We start from the raw sequence: 21,522 nt of genomic DNA on the forward strand, positions 1-21,522 counted from the left end.
TGGGCAGGAAAGAAGGAAGACTTTTGCTTTTTTACACCTTTTTGTATTTAAATATATATGTATTTTTGAAAGCGTTTTACTTTTGTTATTTTATAATAAAATTTTTAGGTCTCAAAAAGAATTATTTCATCCACAAAATCCTGGTTGGTGGCAGAGAAAGAGGTGAATTTTATTTGATTAAAACCTGTTGCTGATGTTTCTCTTTCTGGAGGTGCCATCTGGGCTCACCTGCTCCCCCTCCCTCTGCGAGCAGGGCCCCTGTCCCCTCAGTATCTTCCTGTGAGCCGCCCTCGGAGGTGCAGACCGCCCGCGGCAGTGACCAACAGCACAGAGCTCACGGGGCATGTTCAGTATTTCTGGAATGACAAGGGCTCCCTAAACTTACGGCAGCAAAAGAGCATTCAGTTCAGTACGAGGAGTTTCTTGAGACTCAAGGCAACTTTATTTCAGAATACAGTCTCTTGCAGAGCCTGAGAATGTATCCGTCCATAAGCTAAACACTGAAGCATCTAACCTCCGAAGGGCCCTTTCACCTCAATCACACAGGTCAGAGAATCCAGCCTTATACTGAAATTTCTTACCTCTTCTTTTCTCTAAGTAAATTTAATTTTGGTCTTCCCTCTTTTCTTTCTTCTAATGGCTTTATCGCCTTTGCAATTCACAGATCACACAAGTCAAAGGTTTTTATGCAGTCACAGAGTTGTGCAACCATCACCACAATCAACTTTAAAACAAGCTGCATCAGCCTTAAAAGAAACCCTGTTACCTTTTAGCAGACATCCTGCATCTCCTCCAAATGCCCCCCTCCCCAGCCCTTTTGTTTAGTTGCTTAGTCACGTCTGACTCTTTTGCGACCCCATGGACTGCAGCCTGCCAGGTTCCTCTGTCTATGGGATTTCCCAGGCAAGAATACTGGAGTGGGTTGCCATTTCCTCCTCCAGGGGATCTTCCCGACCCAGGATGGAACCTGCATGCCCTGCCTAGGCAGCCACTAGCCTACTGTCTGTCTCTATAGATTTGCCTGTTCTGGACATTTTGTATAGACGGAATCATATAACGTGAGGTCCTGTCTGACTGGCTTCTTCTACTGAGCATGATGTTTATATATTTTTTTATTTTATATTTTTAATTACACAAGAAATGTGTTAATTTAGTCTCCTTTTTAAGAATCAGAAAATAACAAAGCTAAGTCTCCTGTGACTACTTAGTCCTCCCTCTCCTCAAATATAATCAGTGTTTTCAGTTTTGCCTAACCTTCCGCATCAGGGCTGAGCAAAATTTGTCTGTTCAGGTCCAGGTATTAAGCTTTGCAAGTCACAAGGTCTCTGTTCTAACTACTCAACTCTAACTTCATTGGGAGGATTTAGAGGCCACAGGTAAGTGAATGGGCTTAGTGGAATTCCAATAACACTTTTACAAAAACTTTTACAAAAACAGACTTGGCTCATGAGCTAGAGCTTGGTGACCTGTATTCTATAGGAACATATAATGCACTTATAGTTTCAAAGAGGATCCAGAACAGGAATTGGCACTCCTGGTTTCTTGTAAACAAAGTTTTACTGGAACAAGGCCACATCCACTCAGGTATGTGCTCTCTCTGGCTTCTTTTGTGCTTCTGGGGAAGCACTCTCCATGAAAGTCTCTATTGACTGCAAAGCCCTCAAGGTCCACCATACTTATCATCTGGTCCTTGGCAGAAAAGCTTTGCTGAACCCTGCTACAGAAAATGTACTCTACATAGTATCCTGCAACTTTTTATTCACTTCAACAGTATGTTTTGACATCTATCCCTGCTGTTATGTGTAGATAGAATTAACACCTTAACTGCCTCATAAGGAACTCCCTTAGTATGAATATACCATATCTTATTTGGCCATTTCCAAATTGATGGACATTCTGGTTGCTTTAAATGCTCCACCATAATGAATGTGCTGTGATGTTCTTAGCGTCATTAAGGACGTCCCCTTAGGCTTAGGTGCAAGTGATTCATGGCAGGAGTACGGACATCCGCATTTTTAACTGGGAGACACCACTCTCCCACGAGGCTGGCCCTGACTCCACTCTCCCAGCCTTACTCGGCAAAGAGGGACTTCAGGGCCATCAGCAGGCCCTTATCTCCCTGCAGCTGGCCCTGATCCCACTTCCCCAGCCTTACTTGGCAAAGAGAGACTTCAGGGCTGTCAGCAGGCCACAGGTCCCCAGGCCACTGGTGAATCTGATGCATCTGTCAACAGCTGCAGAAGACAGGCCAAAGAGCTTGTTCACAGAGTGGCTCAGCTCCTGCACACAGTCAATGACTTCCCCGTGCTCCTGGTCAGCAGAGACAATAAAAAGCTGCTTCAGACTGAAGAATAAATGAATAGACAACATCCAGATGGGAGGAGCTCCAGACCTCCTCATTCATGTCAAACCACTTACTACGAACATCAGAAATGTAGTCCCAAACTATGAGAGCTCTTTAAAAGCCTGACTGAAGGAAGAACAGTCTAAGCGGCCAGTGAGATCACAGAAATAAACTCCTGGCCAAAAAGCATGATCAAATCCTTATAGTCATCCTTATATATGTATTTTTTATCTCTTTCCTCTTTTTCTGTGATTAAGATGGTATCTCTCCCTCTGTGGAGAAGGCAATGGCACCCCACTCTAGTACTCTTGCCTGGAAAGTCCCATGGACGGAGGAGCCTGGTAGGCTGCAGTCCATGGGGTCGCAAAGAGTCGGACACGACTGAGCGACTTCCCTTTCACTTTTCACTTTCATGCATTGGAGAAGGAAATGGCAACCCACTCCAGTGTTCTTGCCTGGAGAATCCCAGGGACAGGGGAGCCTGGTGGGCTGCCGTCTATGGGGTCGCACAGAGTTGGACACAACTGAAGTGACTTAGCAGCATCAGCATCAGCAGCAGCAGCTCTCCCTCTGGCTCTCAAGTGAGGGTCTGAATTCTTCGTATCACACACTCCAAAAGAATGCAGTGAAAAAAAAACATGCTTCCTTCAGGGGCAAGAACATAACTGAGTGGAACAGACTTTCTAGGGACATCCTTAGAAAACAGAAAAAAAAAAATGGCAGGAGGCAGCCGGCTTGAACTACTGTAAGATCTATTCTTCAATGTCAACTCACCTCCCGCTGCTGCTGCTGCTGCTGCTGCTAAGTCGCTTCAGTCGTGTCCGCCTCTCCCGCTAGACAGACTTAATTATTTGCAATGGAAATTCCCCTCTGGTGCGTCCACCTGGTGAACCTGGCCTAAGAGCACTGTGCTTGAGTGCTCCGCTCCAGCGTCTGTTTGCATATCTGCCTTGAACAAAAGACTGCGTAATCATGACTGACTCAGGGAGATAACCAACTTAATCTTGAGAAGATTTAAGCCTCTGAGGGGTGCTAGGTCCTCACTGGGGATTTTAAATAAAAACCAGGTAGCAGACCTGTGGTCTCATTTGGATTACGAGAGCCCAGGAAGCGCTCAGAGCCCGTGTTTGACACACCTGTTCCCACTCTCTGCATTCCATATGTTGGCTCCCACCTTCTCTGAAGCATCCCAGCCAGCCTGACCCTAGCCTGGCAGATACAGCGATGCCCAGTTGGCCCCGGCAGTGCTGTGACCTTACCAGAGGCACCTCGCTGAACTGGATGAGGAGGTACTTCTCTTCCATGTCGCCATACTTCAGCTGGTAGGGCTTGTATGGACCATACACAGCATCCACCAGCTCCATGACTTTCACCAGGTTTTGCTCATCTTCAAGGAAATCAGAAATTAAAAACAACAGTGAACAAAGAACTGGAAATTAGCTGGTGAAAAACGATAGGTGGAAGGAACTTTACTGGAACTTTTCCTATTGCATCTTTGGGGTGCCTACTATCTGTTCATCTGCTTTTACCATTCATGGAACCTGTAACAATCATGTCAGTAAATATTTCAATAAATTTGAGCTTTGTGTACTATTTGTCTAAAGTGCTATTAAAGACACTGATTCAGGGAGCTTCCCTGAATTTCTGGAATGACAAGGTGGTCCAGTGGTTAAGAATTGGCCTGCCAATGCAGGGGTCGCAGGTTTGATCACTGGTCCGGGAAGATCCCATGTGCCTCGGAGCAACTAAGCCTGTGGGCCACAACTACTGAGCCTGCGCTCTGGAGTCCATGCTCTGCAGGAAGAGAATCCACCACAGTGAGAAGCCCACCTAGGGCAACTAGAGAGTAGCTCCCCACCCCAGGCTTGCCGCAACTAGAGAAAGCCCTTGGGCAGCAACAAAGACCCAATGCAGCCAAAAATAAATAATAAAAAATTTTAAAATAATAATAAAGATATAGATCCCCTTAATCCTATAACCCATCATAATTGAGAACCTCTTCAAATGATAACCCTCCCCAGGGTCAAGTTCAAGAACTGCTAAAGAGAAAAGGCTCTGCACAAAGAACATTTTCATTTGGAGCATTCCTAGGATTTTACAGAAACGGGATATGCACCAAAATTCCTATATTCAACTACATGAAAATTTTAACATGCATATTCTGTGACACAGTAATCCAACTGCTAAGAATTCTCTCTTCAGCTGGGATCCAAAGTCTTTTCCATAGCCTGCAAAGTTCTACCATTGCTTGACTTCAGGAGGTGAAAGAGGGGGTAGTTAAGGATGAAGGCTCTTCTAACTGAAGTTCTCTTGCTTTCTGTTAGGGGACTAGGTACAAATGACTTAACTTTTCAATGTCTCTCCTCAACTGTAAAATGAGGTTAATAATGGCATCAATTTTATAGGCTTAACTGGAGATTAGGTAAAATAGTATGTGTCTAACACATGTAAGCACTCAATAATGCCAGCTACTTTTGTTGTACTCAGCCTGGCATGCTACGGTCCATGGGGTTGCAAAGAGTCGGACACGACTGAGCGACTGAACTGAACTGACTTTTGTTAGTACTTCTACAGCCTTGGCCTCTTTCACAACTCCCCTAGCCTCCAGCCTTCTCTCGGTTTCTCAAAAGCTCCCCTCTGGCCACCGGCTACTACTTCTGTTTGCAAAGACCTTGTCCTTCCCTAACCCTCTTCATCTGGTTAGCTCCTATTCTTCCTTCACGACTCACTCAGTTCATGTCTGAGGGTCTCGATCATCTTTATCGGCTTAGGACCATTCTACTTTTCTCCTAGAACCATTTTGCTATTCAAAGTACTCATCTCGCTTTGTAATTATACACTCATCATATGATTACTTGGCTATTTCCCACTGGAATATGTATTGTATGAGAGCAGGGACTCTGGTTTTGCTTAGCATGGCATCCTCAGCATACAGCACTCTAGAACTAGCCCGTTTATAGTTGAATAAGTACATTAAATACCTTTTGACCTACCTGTAAGAGGGTCATGAAAAGTAATTGTATGTGTATACAAAAGCACAGAGACACACATATGCACACGCATACACACACACACTGCTGATGGAAACCATGATTCTCTCTGTAGGAGAGAACAGATGCAGTAGAGAATGGCAAGAGGTAAAAATCTACTGGTGTTGGAAATATCAGAATAAATTGGTAATTTTTTAAAATATGGGGTTTCCCTGGTGGCTCAGTTATAAAGAATCTGCCTGCCAATACAGGAGACATGGGTTCAATCCCTGATCCAGAAGGATCCCACATGCCGCAGAGCAATAAGCTGTGTACTACAACTACTGAGTCTGTGCTCCAGAGGCCAGAAGCCATAACTACTGAGCCCTAGTCCCACAGCTACTGACGGCTGAGTGCCCTCGAGCCCGTGCTCTGCAACAAGAGAAGCCACTGCAATGAGAAGCCTGCACACCACAACTAGAGAGGAGGCCCGGCTCACTGGAACTAGAGAAAAGCCCCTGCTCACCGCTACTAGAGAGGAGGCCCCGCTCCCTGCAACTAGAGAAAAGCCCCTGCTCACCACAACTAGAGAGGAGGCCCTGCTCACCACAACTAGAGAAAAGCCCCTGCTCACCGCAACTAGAGAGGAGGCCCCGCTCCCTACAACTAGAGAAAAGCCCCTGCTCACTGCAACTAGAGAGGAGGCCCTGCTCACCGCAACTAGAGAGGAGGCCCTGCTCCCTGCAACTAGAGAAAAGCCCCTGCTCACCGCAGCTAGAGAGAAGGCCCTGCTCACTGCAACCAGAGAGGAGGCCCTGCTCACTGCAACCAGAGAGGAGGCCCTGCTCACCACAACTAGAGAGGAGCCCAGGTAGCAACAGACTCAGCACAACCAAAGATAAATAAATAGGCACACAAATGTCCCCTCCCTCTTGAACCTCCTTCCCACCTCCTTCCTCATCCCACCCCTCTAGGTTGTTAAGGAGCCCGGGTTTGAGTTCCCTGAGTCATACACCTATGGCTGATTCATGTCGATGCTTGGCAGAAATCAACACAATCCTATAAAGCATGTACCCTTCAATTAAAAAATAAAAATTTAAAAAAATTTTTAAAAATAAACAAATAAAATAAATGTATTTCCTAGCTCTGTTCACAAAGGGCCTAGGAAGTAATAATAGCCCAGCAACAATAAGCATGCATGGTGCCACATCTTGGTTCCTAAATACCATTTCCCACTAGAAGAAACCAAGCTCCTTGAGAAAACGGCTGATTCCAGGTCTGAGGCAGTACAAAATGTTCCCGGATCTGTGTGTACCAAAAAGCAATAAAACACTCTAAGGCTGACAGGGACATGTCAAAATGATGCAGGCACCAGCCTGAAGGGGCAATCACCGACCAAATTTGAAATAACTTAAGCATCAAAATGAATAATGAAAATAATTATAATACAATGAATTTAAAAATCTGTAAGTTTATAGTGACATTAAAGAGAGACAAAGGAAGAAAAATCTCTTCACAAAAGAATGCCTGCAAATGTATGTAAAAGAAATGAGAGAATGGTAATATGAGAATATTGCCATTTTATAATCAGCAATGTAAAGGCTTATTCAGGCAGGAATTACAAACGGATGCTAAAGTCATTAGGTAAATGTTTCTTAAGGAACGGAATATTCCTATGGGCTAAAATATCACCCCATAGATAATTATTAATTACAAAGAGGAAAAGGTAACTTCACAATGGAGTGACCTGGCAGGTATAACTACCAAGTGATTAATCCAACCCACCACCAATAATTGGACATTATGTGTCTCCTGATGTGATGCCACAGAAGTATACATCATCAACAGTGTGGTATTCTTATTAAAAATGTTTCATCTAAATCTAAACACAAGGAAACAACTAGATAATTCCAAGCCATAGGACATTCTATAAGAAAACTACCCTGTATTCTGCAAAGACATCAGTGCCATGAAAGATCAGAGATGAGATGACTGTTTTTAGTTTAAAAGAGATTAAAGAGAAAGGACAACCAAAAATAATGCATGTACACTGAGCAGACTTTAGTAAGAGGTAGGGAAACGGCTATAAAGACTGTTGTGGAACTAGGAAAATTTGTGTACTGGATGACAGTACTGCATCAATATAAAACTGGGAGGGTGACGGTGATAATAAAATATTGTATTAAAAATATTTAACAAGGACTTCCTTGGTGGTCCAGCCGTTAGGCATCCACCTGCCAGTGCAGGGGACACAGGTTCGATTCCTGGCCCAGGAAAATCCCACATGCTGCGCGGCAACTAAGCCCAAGTGCCACAGTTACTGAGCCCCCACACCCTAGAGCCCATGCTCTGCAACAAGAGAAGCTGCCACAATGAGCTCACACACCCACCACAAGGAAGAGTAGCTCCCACTTGCTGCAAGTAGAGAAAGTCTGCACATAGCAACAAAGACCCAGCTCCATCAAAAATAAATAAATAAATAAAAATTTTAAAAGACCGTAGTTCTTAAAAAAAAAAAAAGGTAACAACATTGCAAAGCAATTATACTCCAATAAAAACTAATAAGAAGTAAAAAGCATTTAAATACATACACACACTCATATACAAAATATGCATGTGCATATAATGCAAAATATTGTTTCTGGACAGCTGATTGAGCTTGCTCTTTTTCCTTCCTTGTATTTTCTGGGTTTTTCTAAACCTAATAACGTGTGTGTATGTGTTCAGTGGTGTCCAACTCTTTATGACCCCATGGACTGTACCACCAGGCTCATCTGTCCACAAAATTCTCCAGGCAAGAATCCTGGAGTGGGTTGTCATTTCCTACTCCAAACATATTGCTTGTTAACTATAAAGTCAACTAATTATTTTTTTTTACTTTCTACTGCATAACCTTTTAGAGAGTTACACTATATACATTAAAATAGAAAAGTCTTAAAGGTAAACTAGAAAGTTAGAAAACGTATCTGCAACATAGCTGATAATGAGAAAAAATCCATACTATGTATGATATTTTGGGAATACACACCAAATTTTTAACAGTGGTTATTTCCAGCTAGTGGGATTATAGGAGAGTTTCATCTTATGTTATAGATATAACTGTATCATGAATTTTTATAACAGTGCTTTGTTGAGAACATATTTGATAAAACATTGTTTTAAATAAATTGCCCTTATAAATTAACCAGAAATAGATTAAACTCTCAAACAGAAAAAGAGGCAAAAGAATAAGCCATTTAAGAGAAAAAAATATAACTTTTTATAATTTTCAAACTGGCTAGTAATCAAAGAAATGAAAATTGAAACAATGTATTGTTAACTGTCTAAGAAACTGGCAAGGGGAAAAACAATAGAGCCTAGTGCTGGTTAGGGCATGGGGGAATGAGGAGCCTTATTTACTACAGATGAATCAGTAAAGAGGCAGAAACTTTCTACAGAACAAAATGTGACAAAATCTTTAAATTTTTCATTTATTAGCAACTGTAATTTTCAAACTTCTTCCAAGGAATAATCAGAAGTGGGCTCCAAAATCAATGTGCAAGATTGTTTATAATAGTTTTATTTCTAAATAGTGGATTAAAAAATTAAAGTAAGCCATCATGATCAAATGGTCATTAAAAACCATGTCTTAGGAAGATACTTAATGACATAAAAATGCTCATTATATTAATGTGAGCAAAAAAGAGAGTATAAGATCATATAAACTAGTATTTTTCAAGATACATGCACATGTATATATTTATATATGCACCTATTTCATATGTTGTTATTTAGTCACTAAGTCATGTCCAACTCTTCTGCAACCCCATGTACTAGAGCCTGCCAGGCTCCTCTGTCCATGGGATTTCCCAGGCAAGAATACTGGGTTGCCAATTTCCTCCTCCAGGGGATCTTCCCAGCCCAGAGACTGAACCCACACCTAGAGCACTGGCAGGTGGATTCTTTACCACTGAGTTACCTGGGAAGCCCTTTATTTCATATACATTTATGAACATGTATATTTATATATGAATTACTGGGAGGAAATAAAATGTTCCCATGCCTCTCTGAGTGAAGAGATTATGGATCATTTTTATTCTCTTTTATTTTTATGTCTGTTTCCAAAGTAATTTTAAACTAAAAAATACATATAATTTTTTTTTTAATCTCAATAGGAATCATGAAAAATCTAAACTTCCATGGCTGACTAACAAAGTACTTTCTGTATCTGGTTCTTTAGAGGGTGGTTCTCTCTTCTTCAGCAATATCCATCATCAGTAGGAGGAAAGCAACCTGCTTCTGGCCCTGCCTTCATTCCACTCTGCCCCTGCAGGACACTCAGCCTAAACACTCTCCAACCACTAGGACAACGATGTCCAGATCCCTGGAAGCTGTCCACATCTACCATGCCTCTCCCACAGCTGAGGCCTGACCAGCAAGTGTGCCAAAAACCCCCGATGAGTCATCAGGAACTCGAACAACAAACACACTCCCTGGAATGTACGAGGTAATTATACATGAAGGCAATTAAAGAGAATAACTAGTAAATAAACCAAGTTAGTGACACGCAGCAGCCCAATGGCAGAAGCAGGCCTTCCTGAGGCAACTTCCTGATTTGACAGCAGCATGCCTCACGAGGTCTGTGTGACTTAAAGCTTTATGATGCTTTTAATATAGATGGAAAACAGCTGGGGAAATGCAACACACCACGCATTGTTTGCCCAAATGGGAATAAAAAGCGCTGTGCTCTCACACAGCATCTGGGGAAAGCCCAGGTACCTTATAGCCGCCCTTGGTCCTAATACTGCATCCTTGCCCTTAAAAATATGCTGTTGCCCTTGCAAAAGCCTCCTCTAATCCACTTGTTCTCTTGAACTTACTTTTTTAGGCTGACTTGCCCGAGGTTCTGTGATGACTTAAGAGGAAGAGGACACCACCCTCCCAGCCTAACTCGCTGCCCACTCGCTGCCACTGACGTCCACCTGCCTCTTACACTCTAAGCCCCTGCAGAAGTGCCTGTCACTTCCCCAGCATGTGTGAAGTGTCTAGGCAGCACTGGAGCTAGGCAAATATATTAGGCAACAATTATTTCCATAATGGCAATCTTTTCATGGAAAACGTTTCCCTCACTGTTGAGAAGAAAAACACTGCTCCTTTCCATGTCTGTAAAATCAGTCACTGGAAAAGGTAAACAAACCCAGGCCCCCTGACCCACCCAAAAAAAAGTGAGTGAAGGCAAGTCAGAGAGCTGGGAGGAAGCATGTTTACGTGCGTGGGGGAGCAGGGCCATCTCCAACCCCTTGGCGAAGTGGGCAGTGGCATCGTAGAACTCCAGCAGCTTGACGAGCTCCAGCTCAGGTCCTGCCCGCTCCACACCGGAACTGAGGCACATGGGCAGAGAGGGCACCAAGGCCCCCAGGGTCTGAATCAGCAAAACAGTTACTACGTCGTGGGGGTTCTTGAAGACCTGCAGGGGGAGAGAGGCGTCCGTGTTATCACATGGGAGCAAACCTTCCAATGAAGCAGACTCCTGGATGGCCTGCAGGAATCCCTCTGAGCCAGGAAGTAGTCCAATCAAGAGCTACAGGGTCCAGGCTTCGCTCAGCACCCAAGTAGATGTGCTCAGAAGCCAAGTAAACAAGCAAGACTTGTGCCTTGCCTCCAAGACAACTGGCTACTTCATGTCTGCCTAACTATTTTCAAATCTATCACATGTAGTATTTAGATACTGGCTAGAGACAGGACTGTGAAAATGAAATGCAGAAACGGGGAGGGTGTGGGTGGCAGGGAACAAACAGAACTGAGGAAGAGCAATTCACTGAATCAATTAGAGGATCTGGAAGCACATTTGTAGACCAGCCTGCAAATCCTCTGTCCATGGGATTCTCCAGGCAAGAATACTGGAGTGGGTTGTCATTTCCTTTTACAGGGGATCTTCCCAACCCAGGGATCAAACCTGGATCTCCTGCATTGCAGGCAGATTCTTTACCCACTGAGCTAGATAATAATACTACCCAAGGCCATCTATATATTCAGTGTACTCGCCATTAAAATCCCCAAAGTATTTTCTGGAGAAACAGGAAAACTCATTCTAAAATTCATATGGAATTTCAGGGAACCTCAAATAGCAAAAACAATACTGAAAAAGAAGAACATTGACTATCTCATGCTTCCTATCTTCAAAATTTACAACAAAGCTATAATAGTCAAAACAGTGTGGCATCTGAGTAAGACTAGACAAATAGCCCAATGGAATATAATAGAGAGCCCTGAAAAACACAGGCATAGTCAAATGATTTTCAACAAGGGTGCCAAAAATCATTCAATTGAAAAAGGACAGTCTTTTTGACAAATGACACTCAGAAAACTGGAAATCCACATGACAAAAAAAAAAAGTTGGATCCTTACCTTATACCATATATAAAAATTAACTCAAATGTTAAGACCTACATGTTTAAGAGTGAACTATAAAATTCTTAGAAGAAAACATAGGGCAAATTTCTCATGATCTTGGATTCTTATGCATGGCTGATGGGAATGTAAAACGTTGCAGTTGCTATGGAAAACATTTGGCAGTTCCTCAAAATGTTAAACATAGGATTATATGATCCAGCAATTCCACTTGTAGGTATACACCCCCAAAAATTGAAACAGGGACCCAAACAGATGTTTGTACACCCCTGTTCACAGCATCATTATTCCGAATAGCCAAAAGTCAGAAGCAATTCAGGTGTTTATCTACAAATGAATGGATAAACAAAATGTGATAAATACACACAACAGATTATTCAGACATAAAAAGGGAAGGATCCTAGAAAACATTATGCAACGTACATAAAACAGCACTCACTTGACACCAGCACTTATATCATGTAAGTATTACCTCTTTTTTCATTCGCCCCCAAGAGAAGACAGGTACCAACGTGACTACCAACACGAATGCACCCACTGAAATCATACGGCTGCAACTGGTTGTAAGGTGGTTGTGCACATCGTCCAAAATATGCTAATATCTTTTCTTTGATTATTATGAAAAGAGAAGATCAAATTTTTCAATTCTCATAGAGAATTCAATGAGCACCCATTTAGTTTAATAAATATCACTGCTGGAGTCTGAGAGAAAGAGACAGAGGAAATTTGCATTTAACCCAACAAATACCGAAACAACCAATTTATATTTCCTGAATGACAGCTTCCAGCCATCTACTAGGTGTCACCATTGAGCTGAGCCACTCTCTCTTGGAATTTTAAAGTGTCCCAGATTGGAATTCATTCTTTTCCTGCTGACCTCCTCAGACCTGTTTCTCTCAACTTCCTTATTTCTGTCAGTAGCATTTCCATTCGACCAGAATAAAAATCTCTCTTTCCACTTTCCTTCCTTTCAGGTCCTTTGTCACTTACCAGGTTCTAACAATTGCCCTTTTTTTAACTGGATGCCCTTGTTACGTTACCATCACTATCCTAGACCAAACATAGCTTCCTACCTGTCTTCAGTCTTTCTTCATCAATTCACCCTATTTACCATTACCAAATTCACTATTTTTAAAGGTTATTTAGAATTTTTCTTATGCTTTAAATGTTTAAATATTGCAAGATTCAACAATTAATATTTTGCCACAAATGCTTTACTTCCTAAACCATTGAAAAGGTAATCACAGGTATCATGACATGTTACCGTTAAATACTTCGGCATATATCGCCTAAGAATAAGGCCAGCCTTATCACCACAACACTGCAACTAATCAAACTTAACTTTGATGTAATACGTACACCTGCTATGGTCCATGTTCAAATCTCCTCAATCGTCCTTTTAATGTTCTTTTGAATAGCTTTTTTTGTCATCATGCAGAATCCCATCCAAGATCGTGAAATTACATTCAGTTGCCTTTTTGTCTCCTTTAATCTTAATAACTCCCTGACTGTTTTTCTTTCATGATACTGACATTTTTGAAGAGTCCAGGACAGTTGTTTCAAAAAATGGTCTTCGATTTATCTGCATGCTTCCTCTTGGTGAGACTTTTTGGCAGAGGAACTACATAGGTGATGGTCTAACACCAAAGTGATTCTTAAAACAGTAGCATCATTCACACTACTGCTCCAGATGCTCACTGCCTTCTAGAGAAAGCCAAACTCCTGTCTTGCATTCAGTGTTTCTCCATCATATATTCCCACTGCCTCCACACAAAACTGCACCAATACACACCCTCCTCTGTCTCTATCCAAAGTATTAATATTCCCTCCACGATCCCCCAAACATAAAAGAATCACAGAGATCTTTAGATATCACCCAGTCCAACTTCCTGATTTGACAAAAGAAACATTTTACTACAAGAAAGGATGGAACCAATGGAGACAATGAAAAGTATTCTTATCTAGAAAAAGAAATCCTGGCTCTTCTCCTGGTATTGTGAGAAAGGACTAGGCAATGAATATCTACTTCACTTTTATCTCCTACTTAAATGACTTGAGGCGGGGGAAGAATTAAACTAAACAACTCTAAACCAAAGCCTTCTAATTGGCTGGGCAGCTGGGACTATAATGTTTACAGCTGACAGTTTCAGCTGACCAACCAACAGGTCTCTCATGCTCAAAGGTGTCCCTTTTCCTTTAAAGTGATCTGGCACAAGGGATGGCCACTGGTTAAAGAACCACCAAAAGGTTCAAAAGACCACAAGATCAAACTTAACAACAAGGGGCATGGAATTAACCCAGACAACATGCAGAAACAATGTGGCGTTACCTTACACTGGAATTCTCCAGGCAAGAGTACTGGAGTGGGCAGCCATTCCCTTCTCCAAGGGATCGTCCCAACCCAGGGATCGAACCCAGGTCTCCTGCATCGCAGGCAGCTTCTTTATTCTTTCCTGTCTGAGCCACCAGGGAAGCCCCACCTTACACTATATACAAAAATTGATTCTAGATGGGCCATAGAACTAAATGCAAAAGCTCAACAAGCATCTGGAAGAAAACACAGAATGTCTTTGCAGCTTGGGGGTTGGTGATAGTTTCTGAGGACAAAGAAAGAATAACCATATAAGAAAACTATGATAAAATTAAGTTCATCAAAAATCAACACTTCTGCTCAGACTGGAAGGAAGTATCTACAAAATATATCTGATCAAGAACTTATATCCAGAATATACAAAGAACTTCCATAACTCAATAATTCAAAAAGCAAGTTACCCAATTTTTTTTTAAATAGGCAGAACACCAGAACAGATACTTCACAAAGGAAGATATACAAGTGGCCGATAAGCATGAGAAAAGGAGTTCAACACCCTTAGTCATCAGGGAAATGCAAATTAAAACCACAGGGAGATACTACACCCACCAGAATGGCTAAGATTAAAAAGACTGACAACATCTAATGATGGCAAGGATGTGGAGCAATCGGAACTCTCGCGTACTCGTGTGTGGGAGTGTGAAAAAGCACAACCACTTTGAAAAGTACTGATTTCTTATATATCTAGATATAGACTTACTCTATAACCCAGCAGTACCTCTCCCATGTGTTTACCCAAGAGACAGGAACCTGTGGTATCCACAAAAAGACCTATAGAACAAGGTTCAGAGCAGCTCCACTTACAATCGCACCTCACTAGAAACAGTCCAAGTGTCCATCAAGAAAAGGCTGAATAAACAAAACCGAGATACATTCACACCATGTAAGAGCGCTCAGTAACAAAAAGGAACTACTGATGCACACGACAACACGAATGAAGCTCCAAAACCAGGCTGAATAGAAGAACCCTCCACAAAAGAACACACACCGCAAAATCCCATTTGCATGAAATTCTACGACGGGCTGAGCTGATTTACGGTGGAAAAAAACAGCACAGCGGTTGCCCTCGGTGATGGTGGCACAAAGCCCAACTGAGAAGGAACGCAAGAGAACTTTCTAGGATGACAGCTGCATTCTGTACCTTGGCAGGGGACTAGGTTAAACTGCATTTGTCAAAACTAATCAAATGGCATATTTAAGATCATCAGAGTTCACAATTTACCTAAAAAAATCTCAGTAAACAAATACTGAACTCTAGTCAATGATATGCATGTTTGGAAGTGAATGATGTTTGCAACTTACTTTGAAATCAGTCAAAAACGAAGATGAGCTGGTGAACAGATGGACACATGGAGAGATGGCTAGCTCTGTGGTAGAGCAAACAGCAAAATGTTCATTGTAGAACACAGGAGGTGTGGGTACATGGGTGATCACTGCACAATTCTTTCAAATCTTTTGTACGTTGGGAAATTTTCATATTAAAATACTGAGGATAAAAAGTCTTCAGAGACATATTCACCCCGGCACCTTTGGTTTTCTTCTGTGCTATACTGAGCTTTAGGAGATAACAGTCACGTATCATGCTCACATTTTGAAAAGAAAATGGGCCCTGGGACAAAAGTGTAAATTAGCATAAACTTGTATCTTACAGGGACTTCCCAGCTGGCTCAGTGGTAAAGAACCCGCCTGCCAATGTAGGAGACACAAGAGACCAAGAGACAAGGGTTCGATCCCTGGGTTGGAAAGATCCCTTGGAGTAGGAAGTGGCAACCCACTCCAGTATTCTTACCTGGAATTTTCCATGGACAGAGGAGCCTGGCGGGCTACAGTCCACACAGTCGCAAAGAGTCAGACAGGACTGAGCATGCACACAAGGACACACATCACATCTTACAAAACTTGGGGTGAGGCCTGAATAGAAGTGTGAGAAGTCGAAGTCCTTTTACTCAGACACTGAGGGGCATCTGTACATATGCGCATGAACTGTTGTAATCCTCCTGGGAGAAGCAGCAGACAAGGACACAGAAATGAGTGTGGATGGACAGGGTCACTGAAAACTGACAGCGACATAAAAACCATGAAACTTCAACAGGGGGTTGTTTTTTATTTTGCTTGTGTTTTTTTTTTTTTTTAAAAAAGACTGAACGGTTCAAGAAGAAAGAAACAGGGATGGAGAAGACTGCTTCAACGATCTTGAGCAATGTGACCCTGTATGAAGAATCATCTCCAACCACCGTCAAGTTCATGCCTGCGAATGACTGACCAGCACTTGAAGGGTGATTCACAATGAATTTTGAAAAAAATATAATAAGCCACACCATGAACAGGCCCAGTCAGTCATTACTCAGACAAAAAAAAGAAGATCCGGGGCACTTCCTGGCACGAAGACGTGGGACCAGGGATTTATACCCTTTAAGGCTGAATATTCGAGAAGGTAAAGGATGGAAAGTTCCTGAAAGTCAACGAAATGCAGTTCGTCTGCCTCACCTCTGCCCTAAGTCAGAGGGCACCTTTAAAACTCTATACTGCTCCCCTAACTCCTGGTGTATTGTGAAAACAAGGGAAACTCACTTTAGACCAGGTAAATTTTACCCCAAGTTAAGATAAAAAGGTCTGGTTCACTCAAGCACAACCTGACTAAGGGCCTCCTGCTTTTAGATCAGAAGATAACGGCCTCCAGGAATTCCATGGGCTGCCTGGCTGAACAACAAGCAACACTGTCACATTAGATCCTATTTAAGATACAGATAAGAGCGATAAGAAGAGTTTGAATGGAGACCTGAAGCTTTGCCTGCCTTGGGTTTCGAAGCTTATCTTTTAACCCTTCTGGTAATGGCAGCATAAGGGGAAGTTCTTCAAGCGGAGCTGAGGGTGTCAAGGTCATCAGCCTCTCCCTTGGCACCACGGGCTCTGTCCTCCCGAAAACCCAGATGAGCTGTTACCTGTGAAGCCCACTGGATTTGTGTGTGCCAAGCACCGAGCAAGGCGTCATAGAGTCCAGCGAGCTGCCGGTCCAGGGGCAGGTCGGTTTGGCACAGCTCCTGCCAGGCCGCTAAAAGCTGCACCTGTGGAGGCAGAACAAATGAGGCCTTACTGGGTCCACCAGGATACGCTGCCTGCTGCCCTCCTGCCCCCCGACCTCGGCAAGAGATCCACCACTGCCCACTCTCCCGGCAAGCAGGTACCCATGGATGACCGCTGTCTTAAAAAAAGGCAGAAAAGGGACTTCCCTGGTGGTCCAGTGGTTAGGAATCCACCTTCCAATGGAGGGGATGTGGGTTCAGTCCTTGGTTGGGGACCTTAGATACCACATGCCATGGGGCAACTAAGCCCACAGGTCATAATGAACACCCCACATGCTGCAACCAAGATCCAATGCAGCCAAATAAATAAATGAATAATTTTTTCAGAAGGCAGGAAAAACACCTGCTCTGTTGTCATCTAGAGCTTGAATCTGTTGCCCTCTGAGTGATCCTTTCTCCTTTTATCTTTCTCCCAAAGCATGCCAATGTACTCAGCATGCCCCCATTCTTCTGAATAGACCTCAGGGGTGGCCATGAAGATGTATTTTAGCTTCATGTCCTAACTCCACTGCTTAAAAGACATGTGAGCATTGGATTTGCAGGAATTAAGTTAGCCCAGGAAGCTGTCAAGATTTTCAAACTAATCTCAACAAACCTAGACAGCAGATAAAATTCTCAAGGTTTACTGAAAGCCTAATAAACCTTATGACGAGAATCTCCCTTAAAAGACAAAAATGTGGCGGCTTAGTCGTTAAGTCATGTCTGACTCTTGCAACCCTATGGACTGTATAGCCTGCCAGGCTCCTCTGTCCATGGGATTCTCCAGGCAAGAATACTGCAGTGGGTTCCCATTTCCTTCTCCAGGGCCTCTTTCCCATCCAGGAATCAAACCTGGGTCTCCTGCATTGCAGGCAGATTTTTTAGCGATTGAGCTTTAAAGGAATCTCAAAACACAAAAATGGGAAAAACTAAAAACTCTTCCATTGTAAAGGAAATCCAGCTACAAAAACGAAGGCTGAAAACCAATGACTCTTTTTCCCAACTTACAATTAAATGAATCCAGAGGCTGGACCAAGGGCACCCCCTACTGGCTAATTAAAAGAAAAAAGCCAGAGAGCATGGAGGCAAACATTTTTACCTTTAAGTAAGAAACTGAGATTTGAAACTGGGACTCCATGGCCCGGTTCTACAAACATTCCCAGGGGCAATCACTCACAGTTTCTCACCTTGTGGCACTTGTAGTAGTATGCAAGAAGTTGGGGCATCCGGTCAATTTCACTAAAAACCTTCACAAACATTTTGGACTGATCTAAAGAAAAACAACAGAAAATGGAAAATGCGTACATACTGTTACTAAGTTTTCAGTTGCAGCCAAGAGCAAGAATTCAGCAGGATAAATGTGGATTAATTGTGAGCTAATATTCAGAAGTTTCTACCTAAACAATGAATTAACTCATGCATTGAGATCAAAAACGTGAAAAACAAGTAAAATTAAGGGTAGAACACGTGACTTAACGAGATACCACAAGCCCTGGTTTGTTGAGAACAGTGCCTCAGTAAGCATCACTGAACTTTTCTGGTGGTCTGGTGGCTTAGAATCCACCTGCCAATGCAGAGGACATGGGTTCCATCCCTGGTCTGGGAGGATTCCACATGCCATGGGGCAACTAAGCCTGTGTACCTTAAGAGCCCACGCTCTGCGACTAGAGAAGTCACCGCAATGAGAAGCCTGCACGCTGCAACTAGAGGATAGCTCCCACTTGCCGCAACTAGAGAAAGCCCAGGCGCAGCAATGAAGATCCATTGCAGTCAAAAATACAGAGATAAAAATTAAAAAAAAAAAAAACAACCTTGCTCATTTAAAGAAACAAAAAACAAAGGGAATCATTGATAGAGCTCAGGTTATACAACAGCAAAGCAAACCTCTCATGTGGAAAAATGAATGGAATGGAAAAATGAATTAGAATCAGGGCTGGGACTAGGGGCTGGGGCTGAGCTCTCACTCTGCAGGTTGTACAAGGGCAGGATGAGCATCTCCTTCAACTTGGTGTTTTTGGCATCTCACCTGCCTCACCCTGTCCTGGCCCTGATTAGAGCCATAAAATGTCAGGGGTAAAAAGTTGTCTAAAATAACCATCGACCAACCACATCGGGGTGAGGAAACTGCAGCCCAGAGAACTTCAGTTGCCTGCAGGTCAACAGCAGGACCGCTGATGGAGGGACAGGCTGAACCGTACGCTGTTGCTGCTGCTACTTAACCACTTCCGACCTACAAAAACAGGCCTTTCATGGGACCCAAGCTAGTATTCATAGGATCTAAAAATTACTGGCACGAGCAGACCTTCTGACAGGTGCCAAGAAGAAATCATGCTCTTTGCTGCCCCAGGGCCTCTATACTTCCTGTGTCTGGATGCTCTGCTGGCCCTCCCTCTGTGGGGAGGGAACAACAGAAAACAGGTACATACTGTTACCAGGTTTTCTGTTGCAGCCAAGAGCAAGAATTCAGCAGGATGAATGTGGATTAATTGTGAGCTAATATTCAGAAGTTCCTACCCAGACAATGAATCAACTCGTGTGGAGATCACACACGTGAAAAACAAGTCAAGTTAAGGGTAGAACATGTGACTCAATCAGATACCACAAGCCCTGGCTTGTTGAGAACACTGTTAGCAACTGACAGTGTGTGTGCATCCATCTGTGCTATGTTGCTTCAGTCGTGTCTGACTCTTGTGGCCCCATGGACTGTAGCCCACCAGGCTCCTCTGTCCACGGAGTTCTCCAGACAAGAATACTGGAGAGGGTTGCCACGCCGTCCTCCAGGGGATCTTTCCAACCCAGGGATCAAACCCACGTCTCTTGTGTCCCCTGCATTGGCAGGTGGGTTCTTTACCACTAGAGCCACCCAGGAAGCCCCAACTGACTGTAAGTATGAAGGAGAAACTGCCCGCAATCCTATCACTCCTATTAAACACTGCCATCATTTTAGTGGACTGTCAAAAAAATATTTTTAGAAAGAAAATGCTACAATGAGCACTGGTCTAAATATATAATCCAATGTTAAGAAATTTCTACCCAACAGAGTAGAATTTGTTATTTCTTGAAACAAATAATAAAGCAGAATTGGCCAACAGCAAATCCATTTAGCAAAAGCACTGTAAAACCTTAAAATTAACAATATGTGGGTCTTTTGCCCTTATAAAGGGGAAGCCTGTGGCTCAGACGGTAAGGAGTCTCTCTGCATTGCAGGAAACCTGGGTTCAATCCCTGAGTTGGGAAGATCCCCTGGAGAAGGAAATGGCAACCCATTCCAGTATTCTTGCCTGAGAAATCCCATGGACGGAGGAGCCTGGCGGGCTACAAGTCCACAAGGTGGCAAAGAGCTAGACACGACTGAGTGACTTCACGACTTCACTTTCTTTCTTTGCCCTTATAGAGGAATCCGAGTTTTCAAGATCAATACACTAAACAGACAAATTTGTAAACCTGAGTTTAACAAGTTCCTGATTTGAACAACAGAGAGAAAAAGAAAGTCTACTTTGGCAACCAGAGGAATTCTAGGCTCTTAGCACATAACCAATTCAATTCAAAAAGACCAGTGAGCACCTGCTGGGCAGGGGCCCCTGCCAGGTCTCTTTGTGGACCTGACATTCTGGCCACCCCACATCTACTGTCCTTCTTCTAAAAGAACCATAGTCTTCACAGCAGCTGGACTAGTTTGCATTCCCATCAACAGTGTAACAAGATTCCCTTTTTTCTGCACCCTCTCCAGCATTTATTGTTTGTAGACTTTTTGATAGCAGCCATTCTGACTGGCGTGAGATGGTACCTCACTGTAGTTTTGATTTGCATTTCTCTGATAATGAGTGATGTTGAGCATCTTTTCATGTGTTTGTTAGCCATCTGTATGTCTTCTTTGGAGAAATGTCTGTTTTGTTCTTTGGCCCATTTTTTTGATTGGGTTGTTTATTTTTCTGGTATTGAGCTATATGAGCTGCTTGTATATTTTTGAGATTAATTCTTTGTCAGTTGCTTCATTTGCTATTCTTTTCTCCCATTCTGAAGGCTCTTTTCAGCTTGCTTATAGTTTCCTTCATTGTGCAAAAGCTTTTAAATTTAATTAGGTCCCATTTGTTTATTTTTGCTTTTATTTCCATTACTCAAGGAGGTGGGTCATAGAGGATCCTGCTGTGATTTCTGTCAGAGTGTTTTCCCTATGTTTTCCTCTAGGAGTTTTATAGTTTCTGGTCTTACATTTAGATCTTCAATCCATTTTGAGTTTATTTTGGGGTATCGTGTTAGAAAGTGTTCTAGTTTCCTTCTTTTACAAAAAGTGGTTGACCAGTTTTCCTGGCACCACTTGTTAAAGAGACTGCCTTTCCTCCATTGTATATTCTTGCCTCCTTTGTCAAAGATAAGGTGTCCACA

At 42.8% G+C, this 21,522-nt stretch overlaps 1 protein-coding gene across 2 annotated transcripts in view; it reads right to left on the bottom strand.

Annotated features, from left to right (window-relative positions):
- COG7 (component of oligomeric golgi complex 7) overlaps positions 1 to 21,522 on the bottom strand; it is an 88,972-nt gene that overhangs the window by 44,302 nt on the left and 23,148 nt on the right. For both annotated transcript variants that reach the window (XM_005697603.3, XM_013974910.2), the window contains exons 5-9: positions 18,324 to 18,406; positions 17,017 to 17,139; positions 10,561 to 10,759; positions 3,604 to 3,731; positions 2,156 to 2,310 (exon numbers count right to left, since the gene is read on the bottom strand). In XM_005697603.3, the coding sequence (XP_005697660.1) occupies positions 2,156 to 2,310; positions 3,604 to 3,731; positions 10,561 to 10,759; positions 17,017 to 17,139; positions 18,324 to 18,406 (688 nt within the window). The remainder of the gene's footprint in view (positions 1 to 2,155; positions 2,311 to 3,603; positions 3,732 to 10,560; positions 10,760 to 17,016; positions 17,140 to 18,323; positions 18,407 to 21,522) is intronic.

The sequence above is a fragment of the Capra hircus genome, chromosome 25 (genome assembly GCF_001704415.2).
Source record: "Capra hircus breed San Clemente chromosome 25, ASM170441v1, whole genome shotgun sequence".
NCBI lineage: Eukaryota > Metazoa > Chordata > Mammalia > Artiodactyla > Bovidae > Capra > Capra hircus.